At 48.1% G+C, this 19655-nt stretch overlaps 1 protein-coding gene across 2 annotated transcripts in view; it reads right to left on the bottom strand.

Annotated features, from left to right (window-relative positions):
* Window positions 1-19655, bottom strand: part of LOC309549185 (ALK tyrosine kinase receptor-like) — a 1241121-nt gene that overhangs the window by 132641 nt on the left and 1088825 nt on the right. For both annotated transcript variants that reach the window (XM_082249296.1, XM_082249297.1), the window contains 4 exons: window positions 16609-16753; window positions 15865-16047; window positions 15680-15778; window positions 1720-1872 (listed from right to left, as the gene is read on the bottom strand). In XM_082249296.1, coding sequence (XP_082105422.1) covers window positions 1720-1872; window positions 15680-15778; window positions 15865-16047; window positions 16609-16753 — 580 coding nt within the window. The remainder of the gene's footprint in view (window positions 1-1719; window positions 1873-15679; window positions 15779-15864; window positions 16048-16608; window positions 16754-19655) is intronic.

Below are 19655 nucleotides of genomic sequence, written 5' to 3'. Positions count from 1 at the left end.
ACAAAGGTAAAATTCCCAGTTCAATCTGCCAGCCAGTTTGCTTACCAACCAAATTAACCTGTCTAACAGTTTGCGTCAAAACAGGGGTATAGTTAACACACATTTGCAAACGCATGTGAAAGCTGCAGGGCCACTCCACGGCTCCCTGTATTACCTGCAGTCCTACTCTAATGAATTTATAAGAGCCTTCACAGTGGAAGCACATGCAAGCGAATGGATAGATAGGGGGCAGGTGAGCCTGGAGGTGGCCCATCCCTCCTCTGAAAGGTAATTGGGGGCATAATGGAAGCCCAGCTGATAGTATTACAGCAAAGGCATCCAGTATGTCCACTCACCAGTACACATTAGCAACAAAGAAAATGGCCACTGCCCCCACCTATTACTGGCCTTCATGGCAAAGAACACATGGAAGGGCTGCACACATGAAACAAACAAAGGTAAAATTCCCAGTTCAATCTGCCAGCCAGTTTGCTTACCAACCAAATTAACCTGTCTAACAGTTTGGGTCAAAACAGGGGCGGGCTTCACTGCTTCTGCCACAGACATGCCTAAAGGATTCCTGGTGAAGAGAAGTAAAAAGTCCCCACCGCTGAGTGAAGACAGGGAAAAAGCACAGCCCCCCCCCCCGCCCCCAGCATGGACAAACTGTGTCTGAGAAGAGGCCAGTTCCATGCCCAACTGGAGACTCTCCTCCCTCAGCCAGCCCTGAGCAAGCTGTCCCAGCTACCCCCAACTGCCTCCTGCTGGCCAGGTGGGGAACCTGGATTTGATCAGTAGATCAGTAGAGAGTACCTGGAGCAGAACTTCAGCCTGGAATGGGGGTCAGGAGTAGGACGGGAAGAAGGAGAGTGGGAGGGGGGCCGAGTCGCTGCACCATGGGCCTCTGGTTTGTACTTGCCCCCTGGGCCAAAAGTTGCCAGTCAGCCCCTGGCCTGGAGAAGAGTTATGGGGATATGAGAGCCCCCGGGAATAACTTGAAGCGCTTTTGACCACTATATATTAGTGGTCAATTTGCTCTGGTTAGCTCCCGCTTGTCTCACCCGGGTGATGTGGTGCACATAAATTCTGGGACTTTGAAGTTTCCCCACTTTTCCTAACTGCTAACTCTGGTCTTAAAGGATTTCCCTACTTTTTTAACTTTCCTACTATTTTTAGAGGATCGGTGCTCAACCGCTCATATTCCTCTATGGACTCTGTAACTATTTATCTTGACACTTGGTAAATTTTATTATGTGATATTTACTTTGCAATTTTATTTATTGCACTTTTTCTTTGCACTTCATGATTTTGGGAGGTTTGTTACCCTGCAGATATTTCCAGGAAGTGATGATTAACATCACAAAGCACTGCACTTTTTGGTTGTTTAAAAAAGGACTCATATGTTCTTGAGCCTGAGCCAATCATTTTGGAAACATAACATTGCTCAGCAATTACATGGCAGTATACCTTCCTTTGATCTCAACAACCTTCCTTTAGCCAATGAGGACCTCAAAGATCCTTTTCATGGAGCTGAGACAGGCCATCAAACGTTTCTGTGGACACCATGTACTGGTAACCCTACTCTACTATAAATCTACTATAAAATGAGCGCAAGGAAGGAAGCAAGATGCCCTCAATTAAGCAATATAGACTAGAGTTTCTCACACTGCTCCTAGAATGTCCTTCGTCACAGCAATGATGAAAACTATATGCTCTACAACAAACAGTGGACCATCTTACCTATACAGGTCACTCCATCCTCAGCCAGGACCCTCCCCAGCTCACAGTGACACATCAGCTCCTGAGACTCTGGATTGATGTAACATTCGTCCATCTCACAGTGGCTGCAATTCAGATCCAGCTTTATCTCCACCTCCCCGTGGCTCTCCGTCACTTGCATAGAAGACCAGAGGCATATGAGTCATTTTGGAATGGATATAATATATTAAATGCAACTGCATTTGTTAATAAATGATCTAACCTTGTAATTACCACTTTGTGCACTTAAAAGTGTATGTAGTCAACACATTTATTTTTGTATAGTTGAAGTTGGTAGAGCAGTGAATGGTTAAAACCCCTACAAAATTATTACTGGGGTTATGGAGCGAGCTATTCTCCTCCCTAATGTGCGGAAAATTCACATTTTAGATTGAGGTCTCCAAACTATGGCCTGAGGGCCATATCTGGCCCACTACAGGGTTTTATTTGGTCCCCAGCAACTTTCTACGCTGGTGAGTTAAGAAGGGTAAATGGCACCCTGGGTTCTCATCCATACAGGTTGAGGGTCAACAGGGTGTATGTTTGGTATAAAGGAAACTGGTCATTCAGTCTTTTGGAATTAGTAAGTCCTGGTATGGATCCTGGAGCCCAGAGGCTTTGTAGAGACTTGGGAGGGATTCATTCTCCAATCCTGGGTCTATGTTTGGTATAAAGGGAACTGGTCATTGATTCTCTTGGGATCAGTCAGTCCTGAATTGGGCCCTGGAGTCTGAGGCTTTCTAGAGACTTTGAAGTTGGAGGGATACATCCTCCAATCCTGGGTCTATGGTATAAAGGGAAATGGTCATTCAGTCTTTTGGGATTAGTAAATCCTGGATATGGATCCTGGAGCCCGGAGGCTTTGTAGAGACTTGGGAGGGATTCATTCTTCAATCCTGTGTCTATGTTTGGTATAAAGGGAACTGGTCATTGATACTCTTGGGATTAGTCCATCCTGGAATGGGTCCTGGAGCCTTTGTAGAAACTTTGAAGGGATACATTCTTAAATTGTGGGTCTATGTTTGGTATAAAGGGAACTGGTCATTGATTCTTTTGGGATCAGTCAGTCTTGAAATGAGCCCTGGAGTCTGAGGCTTTGTAGAGACTTTGAGGGATATATTCCCCAATCCTGGGTCTATGTTTGGTATAAAGAGAACTGGTCACTGATTCTTTTGGGATCAGTCAGTCCTGAAATGGGCCCTTGAGTCTGAGGCTTTGTAGAGACTTTGAGGGATACATTCTCCAATCTTGGGTCTATGTTTGGTTTAAAGGAAACTAGTAATTTTGTCTTTTGGGATTAGTAAATCCTGGTATGGATCCTGGAGACTTTGTAGAGACTTGGGAGAGATACATTCTCCAATCCTGGGTCTATGTTTGGTATAAGGGGAACTGGTAATTGATTCTTTTGGGATTAATCAGTCCTGAAATGGGTCCTGGAGGCTTTGTAGTGGCTTTGGAGGGATACATTCTCCAGTCCTGGGTCTATGTTTGGTATAAAGGGAACTGGTCATTGGTTCTTTTGGGATTAGTCAGTCCTGGAATAGGTCCTGGAGCCTTTGTAGAGACGTTGGAGGGATATATTCTCCAACCATGGGTCTATGGTATAAAGGGAAATGGTCATTCAGTCTTTTGGGATTAGTAAGTCCTGGATATGGATCCTGGAGCCTGGAGGCTTTGCAGAGACGTGGGAGGGATTAATTCTTCAATCATGTGTCTATGTTCAGTATAAAGGGAACTAGTCATTGATTCTCTTGGGATTATTTTGTCCTGGAATACGTCCTGGAGCCTTTGAAGAGACTTTGGAGGGATACATTCTCCAATCCAGGGTCTATGCTTGGTATAAAAGGAACTGGTCATTCATTCTTTTGGGATCGGTCAGTCCGGAAATAGGTCCTGGAGCCTGGATGCTTTCCAAAGAATTTGAGGGACAGATTCTCCAATCCTGGGTCTATGTTTGGTATAAAGCAAACTGGTCATTGAGTATTTTGGGATTAGTAAATCCTGGTATGGATCCTGGATCCTGGAGACTTTGTAGAGACTTGGGAGAGATACATTCTCCAATCCTGGGTCTATGTTTGGTATAAGGGGAATAGGTAATTGATTCTTTTGGGATTAATCAGTCCTGAAATGGGTCCTGGAGGCTTTGTAGTGGCTTTGGAGGGATACATTCTCCATTCCTGGGTCTATGTTTGGTATAAAGGGAACTGGTCATTGGTTCTTTTGGGATTAGTCAGTCCTGGAATAGGTCCTGGAGCCTTTGTAGAGACGTTGGAGGGATATATTCTCCAACCATGGGTCTATGGTATAAAGGGAAATGGTCATTCAGTCTTTTGGGATTAGTAAGTCCTGGATATGGATCCTGGAGCCTGGAGGCTTTGCAGAGACGTGGGAGGGATTAATTCTTCAATCATGTGTCTATGTTCAGTATAAAGGGAACTAGTCATTGATTCTCTTGGGATTATTTTGTCCTGGAATACGTCCTGGAGCCTTTGAAGAGACTTTGGAGGGATACATTCTCCAATCCAGGGTCTATGCTTGGTATAAAAGGAACTGGTCATTGATTCTTTTGGGATCGGTCAGTCCGGAAATAGGTCCTGGAGCCTGGATGCTTTCCAAAGAATTTGAGGGACAGATTCTCCAATCCTGGGTCTATGTTTGGTATAAAGCAAACTGGTCATTGAGTCTTTTGGGATTAGTAAATCCTGGTATGGATCCTGGAGACTTTGTAGAGACTTGGGAGAGATACATTCTCCAATCCTGGGTCTATGTTTTGGTATAATTTAGGTTCCCCTAAAGGTTTAGGTTCCCCTAAATTGGGACTTTTTAGGCACAAATAATTGGAAGGATAGGTGGATCATATTTAATGATCCACCTATCCTTCCAATTATTTGTGCCTAAAAAGTCCCAATTTAGGGGAACCTAAATCTTTCGCATATGTATTAGGGATGTTGGCACAATAGGCTCTAGGTCTTTAGCACATTCTCCATATGTTTGGTATAAGGGGAATAGGTAATTGATTCTTTTGGGATTAATCAGTCCTGAAATGGGTCCTGGAGGCTTTGTAGTGGCTTTGGAGGGATACATTCTCCATTCCTGGGTCTATGTTTGGTATAAAGGGAACTGGTCATTGGTTCTTTTGGGATTAGTCAGTCCTGGAATAGGTCCTGGAGGCTTTGTAGGAACTTTGGAGGGATACATTCTCTAATCCTGGGTCTATGTTTAGTATAAAGGGAACATGTCATTCAGTCTTTTGGGATTAGTAAATCCTGGTTATGGATCCTGGAGCCCGGAGGCTTTGTAGAGACTTTGGAGGGATACATTCTCCAATCTTTGGTCTATGTTTGGTATAAAGGGAACTGGTCAGTTTTTTGGGATTAATAAGTCCTGGTATGGATCCTGGAGCCTTTGTAGAGACTTGGGAGGGATACATCCTCCAATCCTGGTTCTATCTTTGGTATAAAAGGAACTGGTCATTGATTATTTTGTGATCAGTCAGTCCTGAAATAGGTCCTGGAGCCTGGAGACTTTCCAGAGAATTTGAGGGATAGATTCTCCAATCCTGGGTCTATGTTTGGTATAAAGCAAACTGGTCATTGAGTCTTTTGGGATTAGTAAATCCTGGTATGGATCCTGTAGCCTGGAGACTTTGTAGAGACTTTGGAGAGATACATTCTCCAATCTTGGGTCTATGTTTGGTATAAAGGGAACTGGTCATTCAGTCTTTTGGGATAAGTAAGTCCTGGAAATGGATTCTGGAGCCAGGAGGCTTTGTAGAGACATGGGGGGGATTAATTCTTCAATCCTGTGTCTATGTTTGGTATAAAGGGAACTGGTCAGTCTTTTGGGATTAATAAATCCTGATATGGATCCAGGAGCCTTTGTAGAGACTTGGGAGGGATACATTCTCCAATCTTGGGTCTATGTTTGGTATAAAGGGAACTGGTCATTCAATCTTTTGGGATAAGTCAGTCCTGGAAATGGATCCTGGAGCCCGGAGGCTTTGAAGAGACTTGGGAGGGATTCATTCTTCAATCCTGTGTCTATGTTTGGTATAAAGGAAACTGGTCAGTCTTTTGGGATTAATAAATCCTGGTATGGATCCAGGAGCCTTTGTAGAGATTTGGGAGGGATACATTCTCCAATCTTGGGTCTATGTTTGGTATAAAGGGAACTGGTCATTCAGACTTTAGGGATAAGTCAGTCCTGGATATGGATCCTGGAGCCCGGAGGCTTTGAAGAGACTTGGGAGGGATTCATTCTTCAATCCGGTGTCTATGTTTGGTATAAAGGGAACTGGTCAGTCTTTTGGGATTAATAAGTCCTGGTATGGATCCAGGAGCCTTTGTAGAGATTTGGGAGGTATACATTCTCCAATCTTGGGTCTATGTTTGGTATAAAGGGAACTGGTCATTCAATCTTTTGGGATAAGTCAGTCCTGGATATGGATCCTGGAGCCCGGAGGCTTTGTAGAGACTTGGGAGGGATTCATTCTTCAATCCTGTGTCTATGTTTGGTATAAAGGAAACTGGTCAGTCTTTTGGGATTAATAAATCCTGGTATGGATCCAGGAGCCTTTGTAGAGATTTGGGAGGGATACATTCTCCAATCTTGGGTCTATGTTTGGTATAAAGGGAACTGGTCATTCAGACTTTAGGGATAAGTCAGTCCTGGATATGGATCCTGGAGCCCGGAGGCTTTGAAGAGACTTGGGAGGGATTCATTCTTCAATCCGGTGTCTATGTTTGGTATAAAGGGAACTGGTCAGTCTTTTGGGATTAATAAGTCCTGGTATGGATCCAGGAGCCTTTGTAGAGATTTGGGAGGTATACATTCTCCAATCTTGGGTCTATGTTTGGTATAAAGGGAACTGGTCATTCAATCTTTTGGGATAAGTCAGTCCTGGATATGGATCCTGGAGCCCGGAGGCTTTGTAGAGACTTGGGAGGGATTCATTCTTCAATCCGGTGTCTATGTTTGGTATAAAGGGAACTGGTCAGTCTTTTGGGATTAATAAATCCTGGTATGGATCCAGGAGCCTTTGTAGAGACTTGGGAGGGATACATTCTCCAATCTTTGGTCTATGTTTGGTATAAAGGGAACTGATCATTCAGTCTTTTGGGATTAGTAGGTCCTGATTTGGATCCTGGAGCCTTTGTAGAGATTTGGGAGGGATTCATTTTCCAATTTTGAGTCCATGTTTTGACAGTAGCCAGCACCCTGATTGGGAAGGTGTGCACAGCCCTTATGAGTTGGGTGTTTGCAATGCTCCTCCTCCCAGAGTGCTGCAACATTGTTTTGAATACGTTGCTGCTTTATGTGGCCCCCATTGGGGAGGTTCCCCTTCACTTGCTGTCCTAATGACCCTTCTTAACCCCCGGGGATAGATTCTTTGTTTCCAATATCGCTGCTGCTCTGAAGTTTTAATGCATCCCACCCTCCCACCCTTCCATTGTCAGTCAGTGAATTCATGCAATTTTCATTTATTATCAAAGTCTCGATACAATGAAGAAGTTCCTTGATCTCGTGCAATGTATCCATTATTCAGAAAATTTACGAAAATTGACATGAGTGAATGACATGAAAGGGCTCTTGGAATTTCCATACTGTCATTCTCGCTGTGTATATTTCATCCAACTCTTTTCAGGAATTGCTGGGTAAATAGCACCATAGTCAGGATGTATCTAATAGATCAGCAGTTCTGGATACACAATGGGCCAAAGAGTCACTAAACACAGTATATATATATTTTGCATGGCTCCAACACCTATTCTTTAAAGGGATTGTAAACCTTTACATATACCCAGAGAAGTGACTGGCCTCAGATGATACACAGATGTAGCATTAACTCCCAAGGGAGCTGCTGAAGACGGGTTCCCCTGGGTTACCATTAGCAACAGTAGAACATTCAGGCATGTTTCCAAGTGGACCAGTCCAGACAAGGACCAGTCCAGTTTCTTTGGCTTTTATGTTTTATTAGGAACTTGGATAGTAGAAGGGATGAGTGCAGTGGTGTATTTTGGTTTTGTGCTGCCCTAGGCAAGACTAAAATTGGGCGCCCCCTCCTATGTAACTTTGCCCCACTCCTTTTTTAACGGATGTGACTCCCTCCAAAATTGAAGGACTACAAGTCCCAGCATGAACCCCTGAGATCTCACGAGAGGGGGGTTGTGAGAGGGGGTTGGAAAGAGAGAGGGGGGTGGGTGAGGGGAAGAGAAAGAGAGAGGGGGTGGGTGAGGGAGGGAGGGAGAGAGAGGGGGGATGAAAGAGAGAGGGGGTGAGAGAGAGAGGGGGAGACCAAAGAGAGAGGGAGAGGTAAGAGAATGGGGAATGAGAGAGGGGAATGAGAGAAAGAGAGAGAGGGGGGTGAGAGAGAGAGAGGGGGTGAAAAAAAAGGGGGGTAAGAGAGAGAGAGGGGGGGTGAGAAAGAGAGAGGGGGGATGAGATAGAGAGCGAGAGAGAGAGAGAGGGGGGATGAGAGAGAGAGGGGGGGGGTGAGGGGAGATGACAGAGGGGGATAAGAGAGGGGGAGAGAGAGATAGAGGGGGGGGATGAGAGAGAGAGGGGGGATGGGAGAGAGAGAGAGGAGGATGAGAGAGAAAGAGAGAGGTGAGAGAGAAAGGGGGGATGAGAGAGAGAGAGAGAGAGAGAGAGAGAGGGGGGATAAGAGCGAGAGGGGGAGTGAGAGTGAGGTATGAGAGGGGGAATGAGAGATGGAGATGAGAGAGGGGGGTGAGAAAAAGAGAGAGGGGGGTGAGAGAGAAAGAGAGAGAGGTGAGAGAGAGGATGGGTGACAGAGAGAGGGGGGGGTGAGAGGCGGTGAGTGAGAGAGAAAGGGGGGGGGGGTGAGAGAGCAACCAGTGGCCAATAAAGTCTCAGGTGTAAGTTTGCCCCACTCCTTTTTTAACGCATGTGACTCCCACCAAAATTGAAGGACTACAAGTTCCAGCATGAACCCCTGAGATCTCATGAGAGGGGGGTTGTGAGAGGGGGTTGGAGAGAGAGAGGGGGGTGGGTGAGGGGAAGAGAAAGAGAGAGGGGGTGGGTGAGGGAGGGAGAGAGAGGGGGGATGAAAGAGAGAGGGGGTGAGAGAGAGAGGGGGAGACCAAAGAGAGAGGGAGGGGTAAGAGAATGGGGAATGAGAGAGGGGAATGAGAGAAAGAGAGAGAGGGGGGGTGAGAGAGAGAGAGGGGGTGAAAGAAAAAGGGGGGTAAGAGAGAGAGAGGGGGGTGAGAGAGAGAGAGGGGGGATGAGATAGAGAGCGAGAGAGAGAGAGGGGGGATGAGAGAGAGAGGGGGGGGGTGAGGGGAGATGACAGAGGGGGATGAGAGAGAGAGAGGGGGAGAGAGAGATAGAGGGGGGATGAGAGAGAGAGGGGTGAGAGCGAGAGAGTGGGGGATGAGAGAGGGGGTGAGAGAGAGAGGGGGGGATGGGAGAGAGAGAGAGAGGAGGATGAGAGAGAAAGAGAGAGAGGTGAGAGAGAAAGGGGGGGATGAGAGAGAGAGAGAGAGAGGGGGGATAAGAGAGAGAGGGGGGAGTGAGAGTGAGGTATGAGAGGGGGAATGAGAGAGGGAGATGAGAGAGGGGGGTGAGAAAGAGAGAGAGGGGGGTGAGAGAGAAAGAGAGAGGTGAGAGAGAGGAGGAGTGACAGAGAGAGAGAGAGAGGGGGTGAGAGGCGGTGAGTGAGAGAGAAAGGGGGGGTGAGAGAGCAACCAGTGGCCAATAAAGTCTCAGGTGTAAGTTTGCCCCACTCCTTTTTTAACGGATGTGACTCCCACCAAAATTGAAGGACTACAAGTCCCAGCATGAACCCCTGAGATCTCATGAGAGGGGGGTTGTGAGAGGGGGTGAGAGAGAGAGGGGGAGACCAAAGAGAGAGGGGGGGTAAGAGAATGGGGAATGAGAGAGGGGAATGAGAGAAAGAGAGAGGGGGGGGTGAGAGAGAGAGAGAGGGGGGTGAAAGAAAAAGGGGGGTAAGAGAGAGAGAGAGAGGGGTGAGAGAGAGGGGGGATGAGAGAGGGGGGATGAGAGAGGGGGGATGAGAGAGAGAGAGAGAGAGAGGGGGGGTGAGATAGAGAGCGAGAGAGAGAGGGGGGATGAGAGAGAGAGGGGGGTGAGGGGAGATGACAGATGGGGATGAGAGAGAGAGAGGGGGAGAGAGAGATAGAGGGGGGTGAGAGAGAGAGGGGAGAGAGCGAGAGAGTGGGGGATGAGAGAGGGGGTGAGAGAGAGAGGAGGGATGGGAGAGAGAGAAAGGAGGATGAGAGAGAGAGAGGGGGGATGAGAGAGAGAGAGTGAGAGAGAGGGGGGATAAGAGCGAGAGGGGGGAGTGAGAGTGAGGTATGAGAGGGGGAATGAGAGAGGGAGATGAGAGAGGGGGGTGAGAAAAAGAGAGAGGGGGGTGAGAGAGAAAGAGAGAGGTGAGAGAGAGGAGGGGTGACAGAGAGAGAGAGAGAGAGAGAGAGAGAGAGAGAGGGGGGTGAGAGAGCAACCAGTGGCCAATAAAGTCTCAGGTGTAAGTTTGCCCCACTCCTTTTTTAACGGATGTGACTCCCTCCAAAATTGAAGGACTACAAGTCCCAGCATGAACCCCTGAGATCTCACGAGAGGGGGGTTGTGAGAGGGGGTGGGGGAGAGAGAGAGGGGGTGGGGGAGGGGGAGAGAAGGGGAGAGAAAGAGAGAGGGGGTGGGTGAGGGAGGGAGGGAGAGAGAGAGGGGGGATGAAAGAGAGAGGGGGTGAGAGAGAGAGGGGGAGACCAAAGAGAGAGGGGGGGTAAGAGAATGGGGAATGAGAGAAAGAGAGAGAGGGGGATGAAAGAAAAAGGGGGGTGAGAGAGAGGGGTGAGAGAGAGGGGGGATGAGAGAGAGAGGGGGGATGAGATAGAGAGAGAGAGAGAGAGAGAGAGAGAGGGGGGGATGAGAGAGAGAGGGGGGGTGAGGGGGAATGACAGAGGGTATGAGAGAGAGAGAGAGATAGAGGGGGCGTGAGAGAGAGAGGGGGTGAGAGCGAGAGAGTGGGGGATGAGAGATGGTGATGAGAGAGAAAGAGAGGGGGGATGGGAGAGAGAGAGAGGAGGATGAGAGAGAAAGAGAGAGGTGAGAGAGAGAGGAGGATGAGAGAAAGAGAGAGGTGAGAGAGAAAGGGGGGATGAGAGAGAGAGAGAGTGAGAGAGAGGGGGGATGACAGCGAGAGGGGGGAGTGAGAGTGAGGTATGAGAGGGGGGAAGGAGAGAGGGAGATGAGAGAGGGGGGTGAGAAAAAGAGATAGGGGGATGAGAGAGAAAGAGAGAGGTGAGAGAGAGGGGGGGGGGTTGAGAGGCGGTGAGTGAGAGAGAGAGAGAGAAAGGGGGGGGGGGGTGAGAGAGCAACCAGTGGCCAATAAAGTCTCAGGTGGAGGGGGTGGATTTTCTACTGCCCCCCTGCATAGTGCTGCCCTAGGCCTGGGCCTTGTTTGCCTAGGCCAAAATACAGCACTGGATGAGTGTGATACTCCGATTAAACTATGCACAATGAGCAGGGACAATCTGATAAATGCTGAGAAACGCTGAGTTGAGCTAGTCAAGGCTAGGTCGCTTAATTTACTTTGCCTTTAGACTGCGAAAGGCACTCCTTTCTTGAGGTAGCTGTCCTCTAAAGTAGACTGTACATCTGTGCAATTCAGGGCCCGTCCTGGCACCCCCTTTACCCCCTAATCTTCAGGGCTTAACAACTTGAAACCCCCTTTACTGTATCACTCCGGGTTAGCTGACTTCTAGATCCCCTTGACCTCTCTGGAGTGGTCCCCTCTCTTAGGCAGACCCCTGGGCAGATTCTTAAGCACTCCCGATACTGTTTTCCCAAAGTCCTCTGCCCAGCAACTCCACTTGGCAGCACACTGGATACTTCAGCGCACAGCTCAACCCCTGGTCCCTAGGCCGACCGACTGGACCACCTTCCTCAGCAACAGGAGGAGAGACAGCCATCACCCTCCTCCTGGGACCTGGCTTCCCGCCCAAAGACCCTCTGTCACATGCTCCCGCCCAATTTATCTACCATCCCAGGATGCATTGCAGGAATGCCCTCCCACTGGAACTGACATAAAACAGAGTGTGCCACTGGCTAGGTTTCCTCCACTGTCCAATGAGCTCCCTCATTGGCTGCAGTGGGGACACTACCTCAGACCCAGTGAATCACACCTGGAAACGTGTGACAGGCTAAACCAACTGATCCGACCCTCCTGATAAGCAGATCAGGGTCACAGATATGTTTTACCTAGCACCTATCTAGGAGGGTGCTACACAGAGATGAAACAAATCCTCTTACATAAGCTGTGCCTGTTTATCTGCAGTCTTCTTTCCTCTACAGTGCAGAATTTATAAAGTTTGTCTGAGTGTTCAGAAAAAAAGGGGGTGGGGAGCTGAAGTTACACACTGCAGAGCTCTGTGAGAAGAGTTCTGAGAGTTGATTGGAGGGAAGAGACCCCCCCCCCACACCCCTTCACACAGCAACGGAGCTAAGGCTGTCATTCACAGGCTGTGTGCTGGAGATCCCTCCCCGTCACCTTTTTTTCTCTTGGTGTCAGGAAAACTTGTCAGAAGTGACTCATGCTGATAGCAAGGGAACGAAGTGGCTGACAGAAATGACATTTAGTGCTCTGGATTGAGACAAATACACACTATAGAGGGATGTGCTTTGTTCATATTTCATGTCTGAGATTTACAACCACTTTACATTATTTTTGGGATTTTTGATGAGCTATAAATACAGTCCATTGTACCATTTCATGTCCTTATGATGTATAAAAACGCCCTGGGCTTGATGTGGTATAAACAAGCTTCCTCCGGTGAGTGCGGAATCACGGTAAACGGTCGGAATGGATAGATGCAAAGGAGATCAAAAAACCTCCGTTCCCCCATCCAAGCCCGTCTTAATAGCATTCTGTGCCCCTGGGCAAAGTAATGCACTGGGGCCCTTACCAGCTGGCCCCAATTTAGGTACCTAATCTCATGAACTAAAATATAATTAGCTGATAGAATTAAACATATATTTATTAGTACTTTCAATAAAATAGTTTTTAAACAATATAAAAAGTATTTCATTAGGCCGGGTTCACAAATAAGCGAATCCGATGTGTGTTTCTCCGCATCCAGTTCGCATTACAGGCAAGTGTGACCAGTTCTCAATAGAGCCAGTTCACACATGTCCAGGACGGGCGCGGTCCGTAGTCAAAAAGGGTCTGGTGCATGTCTGGGTCCAGTTCAGGTGCAAATTCAGGCAAAAATTTGGACATGAATCGCACCTGAACCAGTGAACAGACACGCACTGGACTGCAGGCACGAAACTACGGCCACACATATGTGAACCCAGACTAAATCAAAGACTAATCAACACAAGGGCACAATACAGGGATGAAGGCAGAAGGGCACAATACAGGGGTGAAGGCAGAAGGGCACAATACAGGGATGAAGGCAGAAGGGCACAATAGAGGGGTGAAGGCAGAAGGGCACAATACAGGGGTGAAGGCAGAAGGGCACAGTGCAGGGGTGAAGGCAGAAGGGCACAATACAGGGGTGAAGGCAGAAGGGCACAATACAGGGGTGAAGGCAGAAAGGCACAGTGCAGGGGTGAAGGCAGAAGGGCACAGTGCAGGGGTGAAGGCAGAAGGGCACAGTGCAGGGGTGAAGGAAGAAGAGCACAGTACAGAGATTAAGGCAGAAGGGCACAGTACAGGGGTGAAGACAGAAGGGCACAGTACAGGGGTGAAAGCAGAAAAGCACAATAGGGGTGAAAACAGAAGGGCACAATACAGGGGTGGAGGCAGAAGAGCTCAATACAGGGGTGAAAGCAGAAGGGCAGAATACAGGGGTGAAAGCAGAAGGGCACAATACAGGGGTTAAAGCAGAAGGGACAATATACAGGTGTGAAGGCAGAAGGGCACAATACAGGGGTGAAAGCAGAAGGGACAATATACAGGTGTGAAGGCAGAAGGGCACAATACAGGGGTGAAGGCAGAAGGGCACAATACAGGGGTGAAGGCAGAAGGGCATAGTACAGGGATGAAGGCAAAAGGACACAGCACAGGGGTGAAGGCAGTAGGGCACAGCACAGGGGTGAAGGTAGAAGGGCACAGCACAGGCATGAAGGCAGAGGGGCACAGCATAGGGGTGAAGGCAAAAGGGCACAGTACAAGGGTAAAGGCAGAGGAGCACAGTACGGGGGGGGTGGTCAGGAGGGCACAATGCAGGGGTAAGGGTAGAAGGGCACAATACAGGGGGGTCAGGAGGGCACAATACAGGGGTGAAGGCAGAAGGGCACAGTACAGGGATGCATGCAGAAGGGCACAGTACAGGGATGAACCCAGGAGGGCACAGTACAGGGATGAAGGCAGAAGAGCAAAATATATGTGTGAAGGCAGAAGGGGACAGTACAGGTGGGGGAAGGTAGAAGGGCATATTACAGGGGGGTCCAGAGGGTACAATACAGAGGTGAAGGCAGAAGGGCACAATACAGGGGTAAGGCAGAAGGGCATAGTAAAGGGATGAAGGCAAAAGGACACAGCACAGGGGTGAAGGCAGAAGGGCATATTACAGGGGGGTCCAGAGGGTACAATACAGAGGTGAAGGCAGAAGGGCACAATACAGGGGTAAGGCAGAAGGGCATAGTAAAGGGATGAAGGCAAAAGGACACAGCACAGGGGTGAAGGCAGAAGGGCACAGTAAAGGGGGGTCAAGAGGGCACAATGCAGGGGTAAAGGTAGAAGGACAATACAGGGGGGTCAGGAGGGCACAATGCAGGGGTAAAGGTAGAAGGGCACAGTACAGGGATGAATGCAGAAGGGCACAGTACAGGTGTGAAGGCACAAGAGTACAATACAGGTGTGAAGGCAGAAGGAGACAGCAAAGGTGTGAAGGCAGAAGGGCACATTACAGGGGGGTCTGGAGGGTAAAATACAGGGGTGAAGGCAGAAGGGCACAATACAGGTGTGAAGGCAGAAGGGCACAATACAGGGGTGAAGGCAAAAGGTCACAGCACAGGGGTGTGAAGGCAGAAGGGCACAGTATAGGGGTGAAGGCAGAGGGGAACAGTACAGGGGGGTCTGGAGGGTACAATACAGGGGTGAAGGCAGAAGGGCACAATACAGGTGTGAAGGCAGAAGGGCAAAATACAGGGGTGAAGGCAGAAGGGCATAGTACAGGGGTGAAGGCAGAAGGGCACAGCACAGGGGTGAAGGCAGAAGGGCACAGCACAGGGGTGAAGGCAGAAGGGCACAGCACAGGGGTGAAGGCAGAAGGGCACAGTACAGGGGTGAAGGCAGAAGTGCACAGCAAAGGTGTGAAGGCAGAAAGGCATAGTACAGGGGGGTCTGGAGGGTACAACACAGGGGTGAAGGTAGAAGGGCACAATACAGGGGTGAAGGCAGAAGGGCACAATACAGGGGTGAAGGCAGAAGGGCACAAAACAGGGGTGAAAGGAGAATGGCACAGTACAGGGGTGAAGGCAGAAGGGCACAGTACAGGGGTAAAGGCAGTAGGGCACAGTACAGGGGTGAAAGCAGAAGGGCACAATACAGGGGTGAAAGGATAATGGCACAGTACAGGGGTAAAGGCAGTAGGGCACAGTACAGGGGTGAAGGCAGAAGGACACAATACAGGGATGAAGGCAGAATAGTACAGTACAGGGGTGTAGGCAGAAGGCCACAATACAGAAGTGAAGGCAGAAGGCCATAATACAGGGTTGAAGGCAGAAGGGCACAGTACAGAGGGGTCAGGAGGACACAATACAGGGGTGAAGGCAGAAGGGCACAGTACAGGGGGATCAGGAGGGCACAATACTGGGATCAGGAGGGCACAATACAGGTTCCGGGATGCTGCTCAGGACACTACGGTACTTTTACCTGCAATGACTTCCATAAGTTCAATATTTAAGGACAAATTTACTGGTGAACCCATCTACACGGCTTCCTTACCTTTGAGTGGAGGGGTGTAGAGGACACCGAGGGGACTGATATAGGACACCCCATCCCAACCATCCGCATCTGGGCTATTATCATCTGCGGCGTTGCCACCTGCCGTTCAAAGAATTACTGTCAAGCATTCCAGTTTTTTTTCAGCATGTCAACTTTAACGCTATTAGGACCGGAACCATATTTACCGATGTATCCTCCGCCACCTCCACCAGAGGAGCAGCCGCCACCACCTCCTCCGAAACCACCTCTAGTTTCCCATCCCCACTTCTTCAGGGCTTGGGTGCAGGACTCCCCTCCGGTGCCACCATCCGCCAGTGACTTGCCCGCCCAGGGGAACGCTGCATGGTCACTCCATCCTCCTCCCCCACCTGTGGCATAAAAAAAAAATCCATTCCTTCTATTATTATCCAGTAGATTATTTTACATGTGGCCAGATATGTACTGTGAGTTCTAACATTATAACTGCCCACTAGATGGCGCTTTTCCCTTTCTATACACACACACAAACAGGAGCAGTGGGGGAAATCGCATGCGATTCGGGCAGGAATCGCACAGCATTCCTGTTTAAATCCCATGTGATTATTTGCAGTGCAATTTGCGACAATTTTTTTGTACTGACGTAAATCGCAACGTAAACTATCGGTACTCGCCGTAAAAAAATTAAAAAACGGTATCCGTGCAACCCTAGTTATAATTTAGACAACACCTTCAGTTAATTCTGGTAATGAGCATGCAAAAAGTTTAAGCAATTTATAAAAGAAAACATTTTATTTTTCGATGATGACCCTGATAAGAGATTTTCAGAGTTTTGTAGTTTATTTTTAGCTGTCTAGCTGCCGGATACAGAATTCTCACTTGCATAAATATAAATATTAAAGTGAATAAAAAGAAAGTGACACCCCCCCCCCCCCCCCCCACTAATAATTTACCTGCCGCCCCAGATTTTCCATTCAGCCCAGGCATTGTGAAATTGTTCTCCAGCCGCTCTGGTTGGATGATATTCGCTTTTGCCTTATAGGCTCTGCCGCCTCCCCCTGCGGCGATCAGCAGAGGAAAGTACTTTCCATTCTCCATCTAGGACAAATCATAATGCATGATAAAGATAAAATGTATCATTAACGACAAAAAAACATTCAAAGACTTGGGGAAAGATCAAACAGTGGTGTTGCTTCTGATGAAAACATTTTCATCTTTTGTCCAGTACTAGAAAAATGCCAACTGGAATCTGATTGCTTACTATTGCGTACAGCATGCATACACTATTTCTTCGTCTGTTTTTTATTTTGTTGATGTAATCCAACTTTAGTCAGTTGTTTGTTCTATTTCCTAATACATTAGATAGCACTGCAGCCTGCCAATACTGGGTTTAGGTTTTCCCGGGCACTCAGTATCTGCATTGGCTTTTATAGTCTACCTGTACTTGTAAGGATTCCCCCCCGAACCCCAAAAACATTCTGATGGGTTACCTGGATTTAGCCCAAATGGGCTTTAATGTGGGTGTGTCTGTATGTCTGTGACAGGGATCCTCATGGGCGGGGATGATGAAATAGTGCAATGTCTATACAGTGCTAAAAAATATGCCAATGACAGTATATATTATTTGGTTTATTTATTACTATTTTTGCAGTGTTGTGCTCGGTGCCCTAGTTTTGTCCCATTTTTAGTTAAGAGATTAGTTAGTACTGCAGCCTGCCAATACTGGGTTTAAGTTTTCCCAGGCACTCAATATCTGCATTGGCTTTATAGTCTACCTGTACTTGTAAGGATTCCCCCCGAACCTCAAAAACATTCTAATTAGTTACCTGGATTTAGCCCAAATGGGCTTTAATGTGGGTGTGTCTGTATGTCTGTGACAGGGATCCTCATGGGCGGGGATGATGAAATAGTGCAATGTCTATACAGTGCTAAAAAATATGCCAATGACAGTATATATTATTTGGTTTATTTATTACTATTTTTGCAGTGTTGTGCTCGGTGCCCTAGTTTTGTCCCCTTTTTAGGTAAGAGATTAGTTAGTACTGCAGCCTCCCAACACTGGGTTTAGCTTTTCCTGAGCACTCAATATCTGCATCAGCTTTTATGTTCTTCCTGCGTTATAAAGATTTCCTTTCTAAAACCCAAAAACATGCTGGTTGGTTACCTAGATTTACCCCAAATGGCCTCTAATGTAGGTGTGTCTATATGTCTGTGACAAGGATCCTCATGGGTGGGGAGGATGAAATACTGCATTGTTTGTACAGCACTGCAGAACATGCCAATGATATACAGTATATACAGTATCTCACAAAAGTGAGTACACCCCTCACATTTTTATAAATATTTTATTCTATCTTTTCATGTGACAACACTGAAGAAATGACACTTTGCTACAATGTAAAGTAGTGAGTGTACAGCTTGTATAACAGTGTAAATTTGCTGTCCCCTCAAAATAACTCAACACACAGCCATTCATTTTTAAACCGCTGGCAACAAAAGTGAGTTAAAATGTCCAGATTGGGCCCAAAGTGTCAATATTTTGTGTTGTCACCATTATTTTCCAGCACTGCCTTAACCCTCTTGGGCATGGAGTTCACCAGAGCTTCACAGGTTACCACTGGAGTCCTCTTCCACTCCTCCATGATGACATCACAGAGCTGGTGGATGTTAGAGACCTTGCGCTCCTCCACATTCTGCTTGAGGATACCCCTCAGATGCTCAATAGGGTTTAGGTCTGGAGACATGCTTGGCCAGTCCATCAACTTTACCCTCAGCTTCTTTAACAAGGCAGTGGTTGGCTTGGAGGTGTTTGGGGTCGTTATGTTGGAATATTGCCCTGTGGCCCAGTCTCTGAAGGGAGGGGGATCATGCTCTGCTTCAGTATGTCACAGTACATGTTGGCATTCATGGTTCCCTCAATGAACTGTAGCTCCCCAGTGCCGGCAGCACTCATGCAGCCCCAGACCATGACACTCCCACCACCATGCTTGGCTGTAGGAAGACACACTTGTCTTTGTTCTCCTCACCTGGTTGCCGCCACACACGCTTGACACCATCTGAACCAAATAAGTTTATCTTGGTCTCATCAGACCACAGGAGATGGTTCCAGTAATCCATGTCCATAGTCTGCTTGTCTTCAGTAAACTGTTTGGGGTTTCTTGTGCATCATCTTTAGAAGAGGCTTCTTTCTGGGATGACAGCCATGCAGACCAATTTAATGTAGTGTGCTGCGTACGGTCTGAGCACTGACAGGCTGCCCCCCCCCCCACCCCTTCAACCTCTGCAGCAATGCTGGCAGCAGAGGCGTAACTAGAACCTTCAGGGCCCTGATGCAAGAAACCATGAAGGGCCCCTCAGACCCCTGGCCAGGGCCCTTACCTTCAAGCCCAGGGCTCTTCCCACTAATCCTGGGGCTCTTTGCACTTGTTGCATGGCCTTTTATTACGGTCCTGCAGCAGGATTCTTTCACAAGTTCTGCAGTGTGCCCCCTTCCTGCAATCTTGTGGGCCCCCTTCCTGCAATCTTGTGGGCCCCCTTCCTGCAATCTTGGGGCCTCCCCACAGTGGTGCAATGCCAGGGTCCGGTCGCAAGTGTGACCCTTGCGATCCTGGAAGTTCACCCACTGGTTTGCTACCGGGCCCCCTGGAGCATGGGGCCCGGTAGCGATTGCAACCCCTGCAACCCCTGTAGTTACGCCCCTGGCTGGCAGCACTCATACGTCTATTTCCCAAAGACAACCTCTGGATATGGCGCTGAGCACGTGCACTCAACTTCTTTGGTCAACCATGGCGAGGCCTGTTCTGAGTGGAACCTGTCCTGTTAAACCGCTGTATGGTTTTGGCCACCATGCTGCAGCTCAGTTTCAGGGTCTTGGCAATCTTCTTATAGCCTAGGCCATCTTTATGTAGAGCAACAATTCTTTTTTCAGATCCTTAGAGAGAATTGTTTGCCATGAGGTGCATGTTAAAATGCCAGTGACCAGTAAGAGAGTGTGACACCA

Source organism: Pelophylax lessonae (assembly GCF_965119305.1).
Source record: "Pelophylax lessonae genome assembly, chromosome: 3".
Lineage (NCBI taxonomy): Eukaryota > Metazoa > Chordata > Amphibia > Anura > Ranidae > Pelophylax > Pelophylax lessonae.
Note: the sequence above shows the minus strand (reverse complement) of the source record. Positions and strands in the feature narration are given on the sequence as shown.